The sequence below is a fragment of the Mustela putorius genome, unplaced genomic scaffold (assembly GCF_011764305.1).
Source record: "Mustela putorius furo isolate JIRA1106 unplaced genomic scaffold, ASM1176430v1.1 tig00000081_pilon_pilon_pilon, whole genome shotgun sequence".
NCBI lineage: Eukaryota > Metazoa > Chordata > Mammalia > Carnivora > Mustelidae > Mustela > Mustela putorius.
The window spans coordinates 1,836,237-1,850,904 of NW_025421272.1; the positions used below are offsets into that span (position 1 = coordinate 1,836,237).

General features: G+C 37.9%; 1 protein-coding gene across 1 annotated transcript in view; it reads left to right on the forward strand.

Moving 5' to 3' along the window:
- The window catches only part of SLC5A1 (solute carrier family 5 member 1), a 103,730-nt gene that overhangs the window by 59,832 nt on the left and 29,230 nt on the right, over positions 1-14,668 (forward strand). The window contains exon 14 of the mRNA XM_045068227.1: positions 748-853. Coding sequence (XP_044924162.1) covers positions 748-853 — 106 coding nt within the window. The remainder of the gene's footprint in view (positions 1-747; positions 854-14,668) is intronic.

Genomic DNA, 14,668 nt, shown 5'->3' on the forward strand with positions numbered 1-14,668 from the left:
TAGAAACTGTTATCTATGTTTTGGTCAGTACTGAGAGACCACAGTACCTTTTTTGTTGTTGTTGTTTGCATTTTTAAAAAATTTTTTATTTTTTATAAACATATATTTTTATCCCCAGGGGTATAGGTCTGTGAATCGCCAGGTTTACACACTTCACAGCACTCACCAAAGCTCATACCCTCCCCAATGTCCAAAACCCCCCCCCCCCTTCTCCCAACCACCCCTCCCCCCCAGCAACCCTCAGTTTGTTTTGTGAGATTAAGAGTCACTTATGGTTTGTCTCCCTCCGAATCCCATCTTGTTTCATTGATTCTTTTCCTACCCACTTAAGCCCCCATGTTGCATCACCACTTCCTCATATCAGGGAGATCATATAATAGTTGTCTTTCTCTGCTTGACTTATTTCGCTAAGCATGATACGCTCTAGTTCCATCCATGTTGTCGCAAATGGCAAGATTTCATTTCTTTTGATGGCTGCATAGTATTCCATTGTGTATATATACCACATCTTCTTTGTTGTTTGCATTTTTAAATGAGTTTCATTCAGCAAACACTGACCAAATCAATGTTTTAAAAGGGGCATCTCCAGTATCCTCTGTGTTCTAGAGCAATAACTAATCATTCACTGACACCTTTAGGAAATGATGCACTTTTTCTTTTCTTGAGCACATTTCTTTTTTTCTCTCAACTTCTTGGCACCAGACACTGTTTGGTTCTTTCTGCCAACCTGTTTTGCTTTTTCCACAGCTCTACCGCCTGTGTTGGAGCCTGCGCAACAGCAAAGAAGAGCGTATTGACTTGGATGCAGGAGAGGAGGACTTTCAAGAAACCCCAGAAGAGACCATTGAAATAGGTAATTTGTGATTTAGAGCCTATCCCAAGCCCTAAAATGTTACTCCTCCAACAGAAAGACTACCTTACTGAAGTCTTTACAAAATGCCTACATCAAAGCTCAGATCTCTCTTTTTAAGTGAGTGAGGTGGGGGGATGAGATAGATAAATGGATTTTGGGAAGTTCAATCTGAGGTCTAGTCAAGAGGAATAGAGAGGTGCAGAATCTCCTCAGCCTCCTTATACCTCATAGTTCAGAATGCTCTCTAAGTATGAGTGGTGTATTTCTACCCTGACTTGACTGGGGCATGACATGGGAGAAGGAAAGAGTCAGAGCCTGTGAACTGAAAGCAGATGGAATCTAAGCTATGGTCAGTCTAGTGACACCAGAAGGATGGTGAGAGGCTCATTGGTGTCTTATATCCACATAAGATTTAGAAAATTAAATTTCTCTGAAGTCCAGTAAGATAATGCTTAGTCAGTATTCAGAGATTTATCCTGATCATGGAGAAAAGTTTTCCTCAGCTTATGTATTAGAACTTTTTCTCTTTAGTTGGGACTGGATGGAGGATGGTTGTGGAGATATATGATGTGCTAAGGTGTGGGAGTACAAGGTCATAGGTGCTTTATCTGCAGGACTAGAGGTCTCATCACTCCATCTGAAGGAAAGTACAGGTACAGCAGAATAAATTCTGAATATGGCCATTAGAAATATCAGAGAGTCCTAGCTTTGGAAAGGGCCCTAAAGATCACTTATTCTTATGGCCCTATTTTACAGATATGTAAATTGAGGTCAGAGCCTATTATCCCAGCTCTGATATAATCTGCTCTTAACCAAGACATTTTAGTTCTGAAACCTGCAACTCTGCATGTACTGGAAGGAACCTGGAGCCATAGGCAGTTGACCAGGTTGTTGAAAAAAATAGACCTTTTCTGCTTCCTTGGAGCAGGGAGGCATCAATATGCTGCCTGCTTCTCCCACCTCCAAAAGTGTCTCCACACTGAAGGAGAATATAACAGATTTGAAAGACTGACTTATTTCATTTAGCATTATACACCATCCATGTTTTGGCAAATGACAAAATTTTATTCTTTTTTATGGCTGAGTAATATTCCATGGCATCTATCATGATATATATCTCACATCTTCTTTATCCATTCATCTATCAATGGACTTGGGCTGCTTCCATAAATTGGCTATTGTAAATAATGTTTCAATAAACATATGAATAAGTTCTTCATATGTTTTGGATACTAACCTTTTATCAGATATATCATTTACAAATATCTTCTCACATTCAGTAGGCTATCTTTTAGTTTTGTTGATTGCTGTGCAGAAGCTTTTTATTTTATTTTAATTGATTTATTTATTTTCAGAAAAACAGTATTCATGATTTTTTCACCACCCAGTGCTCCATGCAATTTGTGTCCTCTATAATACCCATCACCTGGTACCCCAACCTCCCACCCCCCCGCCACTTCAAACCCCTCAGATTGTTTTTCAGAGTCCATAGTCTCTCATGATTCACCTCTCCTTCCAATTTCCGCCAACTCTCTTCTCTCTAACTCCCCATGTCCTCCATGCTCTTTGTTATGCTCCACAAATAAGTGAAACCATATGATAATTGACTCTCTCTGCTTGACTTATTTCACTCAGCATAATCTCTTCCAGTCCCGTCCATGTTGCTACAAAAGTTGGGTATTTATCCTTTCTGATGGAGGCATAATACTCCATAGCGTATATGGACCACATCTTCCTTATCCATTCGTCCGTTGAAGGGCATCTTGGTTCTTTCTCATAGTTTGGCGACCGTGGTCATTGCTGCTATAAACATTGGGGTACAGATGGCCTTACTTTTCACTACGTCTGTATCTTTGGGGTAAATACCCAGTAGTGCAATTTCAGGGTCATAGGGAAGTTCTATTTTTAATTTCTTGAGGAATCTCCATACTGTTCTCCAAAGAGGCTGTACCAACTTGGATTCCCACCAACAGTGTAAGAGGGTTCCCCTTTCTCCACATCCTCTCCAACACATGTTGTTTCCTGTTTTGTTAATTTTGGCCATTCTAAATGGTGTAAGGTGATATGTCAATGTGGTTTTAATTTGAATCTCCCTGAGGGCTAGTGATGATGAATTTTTATTTTGATGTACTCCCAATAGTTTATTTTTGCTTTTGTTTCCCTTGCCTCAGGAGACATATCTAGAAAAATATTGCTATGGCTGATATCAGAGAAATAATTGCCTGTGCTCTCCTCAAGCATTTTTAGAGTTAAGGTCTCACAGTTAGGTCCTTAATTCATTTTGAGTTTATTTTTGTGTATGGTGTAAGAAAATGGTCTAGTTTCATTCTTTTGCATGTAGCTGTCCAGTTTTCTCAACACCGGTTGTTGAAGATATTCTTTTTCCCATTGCATATTTTTGCCTCCTTTGTTGAAGGTTAATTGTCCATATATTTATGAGTTTATTTCTGGGCTTTCTATTCCATTCAGTTGATCTATATGTCTGTTTCTGTGTCAATACCATATGTTTTGATTACTACAGCTTTGTACTATATCTTAAAATACAGAATTGTGATACCTTCAAGTTTGTTTGTGATCCTTTCAGTTTTTTTCTTCTTTTTCAAGTTTGCTATGATGATATGAGGTTTTTTGTGGTTCTATACAAATTTTAAGATTATTTATTCTAGTTCTGTGAAAAATGCTGTTGGTATTTTGATAGAGGTTGCTTTGAGTAATATGGACATTTTAACAATATTTATTCTCCCAATCCATGATCATGGAATATTTTTCCATTTCTTTGTACTGTCTTCAATTTCTTTCACCAGTGTTGTATAGTTTTGAGAGTACAGGACTTTCACTTCCTTGATTAAGTTTACTCCTAGGTATTTTATCATCTTTGGTGAAATGGAAGGTTTTCTTGATTTCTCTTTTTGCTACTTCATTTTTAGTATATAGAAATGCAATAGATTTCTGTATATTGATTTTGTATCCTACAACTTTACTGAACTCATTTATTAGTTCTAGTAGTTTTTTGGTGGAGTCCTTAGGATTTTCTACATATAGTACCATGTCATCTGCACATAGTGAAAGTTTAAGTTCTTCCTTACCAATTAGATGCTTTTTATATCTTTTAATTGTTTAATTGCTGTGGCTAGGACTTTCAATACTATGTTGAATAAAAGTGGTAAGAGTGGGCATCTTTGTCTTTTTCCTGACCTTAAGAGAAAGGCTCTCAATTTTTCTCTAGACTGTAATACCTGTAGGTTTTTCATATATGGCCTTTATTGTGTTGATATGTTCCCCTAAACTTGCCTTGTTGAGGGATAATCATGAATGGATGTTGCACTTTGCCAAATGTTTTCTCTGTTTCTTTGAAATGATCATATGGTTTTTGTTCTTTTTTTCTTATTGATGTGTTGTACTATGTTGATTGATTTGTGATAAATGAACCACCCTTGCATCCTAGGAATAAATTCCACTTAATCATGGTAATGATTTTTTTAAAATGTATTACTGGATTTGGTTTGCTAATATTTTGTTGAAGATATTTTCATCTATGTTCATAAGCATTATTGACCTGTAGTTCTCCTTTTTTGTGGTATTGTTATCTGGTTTCGGTGTCAGGATGATACTGGTCTCATACAATGAGTTTGAAAGCTTTATTTCCTCTTTTGTTTTTTGGAACAGTTTGAGAAGACTGGGTATTGACTCTTTTTAAAAATGTTTGGTAAAATTTACCTGTGAAGCTCTTGGTCCTTGACTTTTGCTTTTTGGGAGTTTTTTGATTACTGATTCAATTTTATTGCTTGTAATTGGTCTATTCAAATTTTCTTTTTCTCCCTGATTCGGTTTTGGGAGTTCTATGTTTCTATGGAGGTTTATCCATTTCTTTTAGATTGTTCAATTTTTTGGCATATAATTTTTCATAATATTCTCTTATAATCCTTTGTATTTCTGTGGTGTGGGTTTTTTCCCTCTTTCATTTTTGATTTTGTAGTCTTGAGTTCTCTCTCTGTCTTTATCTCTTCTTTGATGAGTCTGGCTAAGGTATGTTAAGTTTGTTGGTCTTTTCAGCAAACTTGGTTTCAACAAACCTGACTCTCGTTTCATTGATCTGTTCTATTGTGTGTGTGTGTGTGTGTGTTTTAGTTTCTATTTTGTTTATTTCTGATCTAATCTTTATTATTTCCTTCCTTCTACTGGCTTTGGGTTTTGTTTGTTCTTCTTTTTTCTAGCTCCTTTAGGTGTAAGATTAGGTTGCTTATTTGAGATTTTTTCTTGCTTCTTGAGATAGGCCTGTATTGCTATAAACATCCCCCATAGAACAGCACTTGCTGCCTCCCAAAGATTTTGGACTGTTGTGTTTTTAATTTCATCTGTCTCCATGTAGTTTTTTTATTTCCCCTTTGATTTCTTGGTTGACCTATTCATTGTTTATAGCATGTTATTTAACCTCCATGTTTTTGTGCTTTTTTCCAGATATTTTTCTTGTGGTTGATTTCTAGTTTCATAGCATTGTGTTAAAATGGATGTATGTTATGAACTTTTTTTGTTGTTTTTGTTGTTGTTGGGGCTTATTTTGTGGTTTAATATGTAATCTATTCTCGAGAATGTTCCATGTGTACTTGAGAAGAGTGTGTATCCTGCTATTTTAGGATAAATGTTTTGAATATGTCTGTTAGATTCACTTGGTCCATGTGTCATTTAAAGCCACCAATTCCTTGTTGATTTTCTGTTTGGGTAATCTGTCCATTAATGTAAGTGGGGTGTTAAAGTCCTCTACTATTATTGTATTGTATTGTATTACCAATTACTTTTTTTATGTTTGTTTTTAGCTGCTTTGTGTATTTGGGTGCTCCCAGGTTGGGTTCATAATTATTTGCAATTGTTATCTCTTGTTGGATTGTTCCCTTTATGATTATATAGTGCCCTTCTTTGTCTCTTGTAATATCCTTTGTTTTAAAGTCATTTTTTTCCAATGTAAGTACTACTACTCTGGCTTTCTTTTCACTTCCATTTGCGTGATTAAATCTTTTCCATCTCTTCACTTTCAATCTGCCTGTGTCTTTCAGTCTGAAATGAGTCTCTTATAGCAGCTTACAGATGGGTCTTGCTTTTTTATCCATTCTGCCACCCCATGTCTTTTGACTGGAGCACTTAGTCCATTTACAGTCGAAGTAATTATTGATAGGTATGCACTTATTTCCATTTTGTTCCTTGTTTTGTGGTTGTTTTCGTAGCTCTTCTCTGTTTCTTTCTTCTCTTGTTCTCTTCTCTCATGGTTTGTTGGCTTTCTTTAGCAATATAGTTGGAATCCCTTTTCTTTATTTTTTGCATATCTATTACTGGTTTTCGATTCGTGGTTACCGTTAGGTTTGTATATTACATTTTATGCCTATACAGTCTACATTAAATAATGGTTGCTTAAACTTGAACCCAGTCTTTATTCCTCTCTACCATGTTTCAAGTATATGGTGTCATATCCTTTTATTTTGTGAATCTCTTGACTGATTTTTATAAATATACTTATTTTTATTGTTTTTTGTGTTTCTTATTTTTCTTACTCCTACTTTCTTTTCCACTCAAAGAGTGCCCTTTTAACATTTCTGGTTTTGTGGTCATGAATTCCTTTAACTTTTGATTATCTGGGAAACCCTTTATCAATTCTGAATGATGGTCTTGCTGAATAGAATAGTCTTATCTGTAAGTTTTTTTCCCCTCTCAGCACTTTGGGTATATCATGTTACTCCCTTTCAGCCTGAAAGTTTCTGCTGAAAAATTAGCTGATAGCCTTATGGGGTTTCCTTTGTACATAGTTGTTTTGTTTTATTCATTATTACTATTATTATTATTTTGCTGCTTTTAAAAATTATCTCTTGACCATGGACTCTGAGAAAACAAACTGAGGGTTTGGAGAGGAGGGGTTTGGGGCGTTAGGTGAGCCTGATGCTAGGTACTAAGGAGGGCATGTATTGCATGGAGCACTGGATGTGGTGTATAAACAATGGATCTTGGAACACTGAAAAAATAAAATTAAATTAAAAAATAAAAATTCTCTCTTTACCTCTACTTTTTGCCATTTTATTTATTTTTTATTTTCAATTGTATTTATTTATTTTTTAGACTTAATTTTATTTTTTCAGTGTTCCAAGATTCATTGATTATGCACCACACCCAGTGCTCCATGCAATACATGTGCTTCTTAATACCCACCACCAGGCTCACCCATCACTCCATGCCCACCCTTCCAAAACCCTCAGTTTGTTTCTCAGAGTACATAGTCTCTCACCAAACTGTGGAAAGAGCCAAGATGCCCTTCAACAGATGAATGGATAAAGAGGATATGGTTCATATATACAAGGGAATATTATGCTTCTATCAGAAAGGATGAATATTCAACTTTATATGAACATGGACAGGATTGGAGAAGATTATGTTGCATGAAATAAGTCAAGCAGAGAAAGTCAATTATTTATTTTTACATTTTTTGTTTAAATTCAATTTAGTTAACATACATGTATTCCTATGTATTATGTATTATGTATACCTATGTATTCATGGGTATAATTTAGTATCACTTACATATAACACTCAGTGCTCATTATATCATTACCCAGTTTCCCCCATCTGCCCCCCCCACCTCCTCTTCAGCAACCCTCAGTTTGTTTCCCATGATTAAGAGTCTCTTATGGTTTGTATGTCTTTGGAGAAATGTCTGTTCATGTCTTCTGCCCATTTCTTGACTGGATTTTTTTTTGCAGGGGAGGGGTGTTGAGTTTGTTAAGTAATTTATAGATTTTAGATACCAATTCTTTTTTAAAAAATTTTATTTATTTATTTATTTGACAGAGATCACAAGTAGGCAGAGAGGCAGGCAGAGAGAGAGGAGGAAGCAGGCTCCCTACAGAGCCTGATGTGGGGCTCGATCCCAGGACTCCCGGCCCATGACCTGAGCCGAAGACAGAGGCTTTAACCCACTGAGCCACCCAGGCGCCCCTAAATACCAATTCTTTTTTTTTTTTTTTAATATTTTATTTATTTGACAGAGAGAAATCACAACTAGCAGAGAGTCAGGCAGAGAGAGAGGAGGAAGCAGGCTCCCCACCAAGCCGAGAGCCCGATGCGGGGCTCGATCCCAGGACCCTGGGATCATGACCTGAGCTGAAGGCAGAGGCTTTAACCCACTGAGCCACCCAGGCGCCCCCCTAGATACCAATTCTTAATCTGATAAATCACTTGCAAATATCTTCTCCCATTCTCTGGGTTACCTTTTAGTTTTTTTTCCACTGTTTCCTTTGCTGTGCAAAAGATTTTCATCCGGATGAAGTCCTAATAGTTCTCTTTGCTCAAAAGACCGCCTTTAGTATTTCTTGCAGGATTGGCTTTAGCCAAGCCTGGCTTGCAGGCTTCCTTTAGTTTTGTTTGTCCTGGAAACTCTTTATCTCTAACTTTAACTCTTTATATCTATTCTGAATGACAGTCTTGCTGGATAAAATATTCTTGGCTGTGTATTTTTCCCATTTAGCACACTGGATATGTCATGCCAGTCCTTCTTGGCCTGCCAGATCTCTATGGACACAAATGCTGCCAACCTTATGTACCTTCCCTTGTAGGTTAAGGACCTTTTGTCCTGAGCTTCTTTCAGGATATTCTCTTTATCTTTGTAATTTGCAAACTTGACTATAATATGTTGAGGTGTTGATATATTTTTGTTGATTTTGGGGGTGATCTCTGTGCCTCCTGGACTCGAATGCCTCTTTCTTTCCCCAGATTAAGAAAGTTTTCAGCTGTAGATTGTTCAAATAAACCTTCTGCCCCTTTCCTCTGCCCCTTATCTTCTGGGACTCCTATAGTATGAATAATATTTCACTTTATGGAATCGTTGAGTTCCCTCAGCCTGCCTTTGTGCTCCAGTAGGTTTCTTACCCTCTTCTTTTCAGCTTCCTTATTTTCCATCATTTTATCTTCTGTATCACTGATTCTCTCTTCTGCTTCTTTCATCATTCATTTTTATGGCTTCTACTTCGGACTGCATCTTGGTAATAGCATTTTAAATTTTGGCCTGACTAGATTTTAGTTCTCTTGATCTCTACAATAAGGGATTCTCTAGTGTCTTTATGCCTTTTTCAAGCCCAGTTAATATTTTTATAATCATTGTTTTAAATTCTAGTTCAGAATTTACTTAGGGCACCTGGGTGGCTCAGTGGGTTAAGCCGCTGCCTTCGGCTCAGGTCATGATCTCAGGGTCCTGGGATCGAGGCCCGCATCGGGCTCTCTGCTCAGCAGGGAGCCTGCTTTCCTCTCTCTCTCTCTACCTGCCTCTCTGCCTACTTGTGATCTCTCTCTGTCAAATAAATAAATAAAATCTTTAAAAAAATTATTAAAAGAATTTACTTATATATGTTACTTATATATGTATTGATTAAATCTCTGAAAGTGAGTACTCCCTCCTCTTCTCTCTTTTGGGGTGATTTTTCTCCATTTTATCATTTTGTCCAGAAAAGAAAGGAAAAAAGAAAGAGAAAACAACAAAAACAACAGTAAGCAGCAGTAGAACAACAACAACACTCCACTAGATTCTGGGATTCTGGGTGTGTTTTGGTCTGCTTGTTAAAAGAAATTAGGTCTCAAATAAGAAAGAAACACACACACACACACACACACACACTACAATGTAAGAAAAAAATTTTAAAAATATAAAGTATATATAAAAATAAAAATTAAGAATAAAAAAGAACTGAAAAGAGAAAATAACCAAAAAATAATACTAAGAAGACCAAAAAATAAGAATACAAAGAATGCTATATACTATTTTCCCCAAGAGCTGAAGCTTTGCAGCCCTCAATGATCAGTAAACTTGGTGAGAGTGAGTTGTTTGTGCTGGTCTTTTGTGGGAGTGGTCTGTTGCCTGAATTCTCAGGTGGACTTCCCTAGTGGAAAAGAGGCTGCAGTGAGCAGAGGCAGAGCCTGGAGTAAGTGGTCCCAGACTCTACTAACTGGTGCTGTTTTTGTTCCCTGAAGGCTTTCAGCACTAATAGGTGGGATGAATATGCCTGTGTCCTGTTCTCTAACCCTGGAGCTGAAAATTGGCACCCGCCCCTCTTCAGTGAGCTCTCACAGAAAAGCCAACCAACTCACCTTGTCTTCCTGGTTTCTGTCAGAAACTCTGTGTTCACCTGGTCTGTGACCAAGCATTTTTTTTTTTTTTAATCTTAAGCATATGAATGAGTTTCAAAAACTCCAAATTTTATGGACTCAGGCAGTGTGTGGACCCACACTGTTCCTTCCAGGGGAATGGGGGGCATCTCATGAGACTTCTGCCTTTTGCTCAAACCCCTCCCAAGAATGTGGTTACATGACCATTCAGTGGTTCATAGTTTATGACAACATAGCAGAAAGCCAGCACCTAGAGTTGTTCTCAGCCGCCTTCCCCACTCCTATGCCAGGGAAGTAAGCCACACAGGAACCACCTGTTTTTCTTAAGACCCCAGGGATCCTCTGACCTCACTGTGTCACACCTAGGATTCTGCCCTGCTTCACCACCTGAGCACCTTTAAGCCAGGCACATGCCCCACCATAGAAGATTTCTAAAAGTTCTGTTGCTTATAATGCTTTTTGGTAGCCTCCTTAAGCAGGGTCCCTCCTCTGTGCTATAATATCCTCAGCTATATATCACACCAGATTCAAGTCTCCACACCTCCTGTCTTCCAAACTGTGGTTTCCACTGGTAGACTTGAAGCATTTGGTTTTTCTCAAATCTCTGATTTCTCGAGTGTTCAGAATGATTTGATAACTATCTGGTTGTACTATCTGGTTGTATGTGAGGAACAAGGCAAAAACCGGATCCCCTTACTCCTCCACCATCTCAACTCCTCTACAATTTTGCCATTTTTATTACTATGTGTCTTGGTGTGGACCTCCTTGGGTTGATTTTGTTGGAGGGTTCACAGTGTCTCTTGGGTCTGGATTTCTGCTTCCTTCCTCAGATTCAGGAATTTTTCAGCCATTTTTTCTTCAATAAAATTTCTGGCCCCTTTTTTTTCTCTCTCTTTTCATTCTGGGATCTCTATAATGCAAATGTTATTACACTTGATGGTGTCAACACTGATTTCCCTAAGCATATTTTTATTTATTGTTATTATATTCATTACTATTATTATTATTTTTCTTGCTCTTGTTCAGTTTGATTGCTTTCCATTACTCTGTCCTCCCGGTCACTGGTCTGTTCTGCTGCCTCCTCTAGTCTACTATTCATTCCCTCTAGTGTATTTTTAATTTCAGCTATTGAGTCCTTCATCTATGATTGGTTGGTTTTTTGTGTTTCTATGTCTTTGTTAAGGGTCTCACTGAGGACCTCTCCACTCTTTCTCAAGTCCAATGAGTATTTTTATGACCATTACTTTAAATTCTCTATCAGGCATATTACTTATCTTCATTTTGCTTAGGTCTCTTGCTGTTTGGTGTTGTCTTGCTCTTTCATTTGGGACATATTCCTTTGTCTCCTCATTTTGTCTAATTCTCTGTGTCTGTTTTTATGTATTGGAAAATCAACTATGTTTCCTGCTCTCTTGAAAGTAGTGACATTATGAAGAAGAGGTCCTGTTGTGCTTTTGCAGTTCAATGTCCTCTGTTCACCAGAATGGAAGTCATCCAATCTTAACTCAATGTGAGGAGGCAGGATAGTAGTGCAAACACATAGTGTGGGATTGGGATTCAAGAAGAGCTGGGATTGAATCCTCACTTCTCTATTCACTGGCACTTCTTGTGCAAGTGATTCCATTTTTTTCCTAAAGCTTAGGTTCTTAATATAAAAGCATTCTAAATGATAGCCTATACCTTATAGTACTGTTGGGAATATTTGAAAGAGATAATGCTTCTTTATAAGAATTGACTAAATTATTACCATTATGATTGCTACTAAGGAAGAATTTTTTTCCGAGTTGATTTGAAAAGGGTGAGCAGCAAGTGTACATCTATCAGAGATTCCGTAAAGGAGATTCCCACTGGCTAGAAAATTGGCTTAGTGACTTCTGAGGTTCATGGCAACACTTGAATTCTGTTGTTTCTTGGTCAATTCATGGTGAAAAACAGATGGAAGGCCCTGGCTCATTAAAGTAAAATAAATTAAGATATCTTGAAGGCTTTTTATAGATAATGGTTGTCACCATCTCCATTATCTGAGAAACAGGAGCATGAAGCTGTATCTTCAACCTCATATTGTTATCATCACTGTCATTGTCATCATGATTGATTATGATATGATCATGTCATATTACCTTTTAATTATGAATACCTTACTCTAGTGATTAATTTAAGCACCATATCTTACTTGTAAGGTAACACAAATATAATTCTTTCAACTTTACAGATGGGGAAAAATGATATATAAAGACTTTCTCAAGGCCACTCAGATAACCACTAATTTCTCCCTTGGGCTTGGTCAGTGAGTCCAAACTATTGTTATTCCTTCTCCATGATTCTATTTTGGTGGGTTGGCCAAAGTGGAGGGGTACATGGAGACTTACCTCTCTTTTTTTATGTGCATGGGAGAAAAGAGAATAGGACACTATTACTGTCTTGACATCTATTACACACTGGGCATTCTCTCATAAAATCTTATAATGAAGAAGGTATTATTTATCCACGTTTTTACCTGAACTTGAAAATAAGAACACAGGTGAATTAGCAAAACCATAAACATGAGTTTTTGATTCTGGTATATGTAGTGAGTGCTTAATTACTAAGGTTATTTGCAATTCTAAAAGTCTGTGACTCTTAAAAATGGGAGAGTATAGATCAGTCGTCTCTGACTACAAGTGTTGAAAACACAGTGGGCTTGATTTCTAGTGAGCTGTAGACCCGGGATTTTCTATTAAACATACCACACCTTGGCTCAGAGTAGAGAATAAGTTCCCTTGGTGGGCCACCCACTTTGAATGGGCAAGACCCAGTTTAGGTGGTTTGATTCAGCAATATTGTTATGCAACATCATAGTCTTAAGCTCTGGAAGTGTTCATTGTTGCTAGCCTGTATCAGGGAGTATTCAGGACCAATCATACCACATGGCCTGGATCTGTTGGTAAAGATTTGGAACTTTCAGGTGTAGCTTAATATGCTCCTGAGTCATGCAAGTCTCACCGCTTTCCATGATGTGGTAAACAGATATATTTATGTATGTGATTCAGAGGTAGATTTTCCATGTTGTTCTATGTCATAGTTTTCCCATCCCCTTGTTAACATTTCTTCTCATTAGACTATTATTGCCTGGTTGATTCTTGACTTTTTAAAATCAAAATGTATTTGCATTGGTCTGGTAGATATAGGCTTAATTTAGTTGATCATAAAGATATAGAATCCATCTATTACCATCGCTTTATAATTAAGTTCATTCAAATATTTTGTTACCATTTCCATCCTTGCAAATAAGAAAATTGGGAATATCCTGCAGATTGCAGATGTTTCCCTTTTGTGGTGTCTTTTCTTGAAACCTTTCTTTTGTACATCCTTGTCTTCTGTATCTAACCATTCTTTTTTTTTTTACCTTTCCCTGACACAGAAGTTGCATGAGGAGGAAAAAGGGATGCTTCAGGCGGGCCTATGACCTATTTTGTGGTGCTGGGGGGGGGCAAGCAGAAGGGCCCCAAGATGGACCAAAGGAGGAAGACGGAGGAAGCTATGAAGCTTAAAGATGACAGACACCTCTGAGAAGCCTTTGTTGGCGATACAGTAGTGACCCATCAATGGCATCATCTTGCTGTCTGTGGCTGTTTTCTGCCATGGCATACATTCCTTTGGCTCCTGAGGCCTATGCCTGTTCTGTGGCAGGTTTGGTATTTCAGGAAGGCACAGACTTTTTACTCTGCCTTCTTTAGTTCTATTCTGTGGTGTTAAGCTGGTGATTTAGAACCGGTCAAGTTGTAAATTTGCCTTGTGATTGAGTGTTCGTCTGTACAAGCTGTAATTATACTGGGCTAACTAAAGAAGAAGAAATCATTAATTTGCTGTTAGCCTTATGTTTTTGAGGCCAGTGTGTGGGATCATCTGCTTGTTCATATTACGAGCAGCCCAGAAAGAAAAGCCCAAATCAGTAATCGTGTCCAGGGAAAATCCGAGCACCACGAAAGAAACCCTGCCATGTGTGATGCAAGTTTGCTCAGGTAGATTCAGCCAGTCAGTGTTTGTTTTGTGATTATTGAATATTTTCCTTCCCATATCAGGCTACTTTTTATCTTTCTCTAACCCAGATTTTCACATTTTGGAAGTATTGCCCAACATCCCCCACTGAAGTAAAACTGGGTGTTCAATCCTACTTGTAAAAATGCTGCTGCACTAAAACCTCAAATTAGGAGCCATGGGTCACTATGAGTTCATTCAGGAGAAGAAACCAGACAACTAGTCACTGCTATGTTGTAGGGAGGTCTACTAAAAGTCTGAAAGACGTGCCCCCTCTCTACCACCCTGAGCCATGCTTTATTTTACTCCCTTCCTCTACTAACTAAGAAACTCTTTGCCCCCAGTCAGAATCTTGGGATATGGTCATTTACCAGATAGGGCAGGGGCATGGTGTTGTAGGGCTCAACTTGAAGTTGCACTCTCTGTGGGAACCAAGTCAGGGCATTCTTGGGCAGGAATGTCCGGTTTGAAAAGTCTTATTTTAAGAAAGTGAATCTTGGGAATGACTTCCGTGATTTTGCTTGCTGACATGGCTCTTCATCTTTTTCCCGAAAAAAGTGCTTGCACCGTCCACTCGGAAAGTAAGAAATTTGATGGTACTGAGGTGGCTGTAACAAATGTTGCTTACCCGACGTTGGTGGTGGAGCTCATGCCCCGATGGTG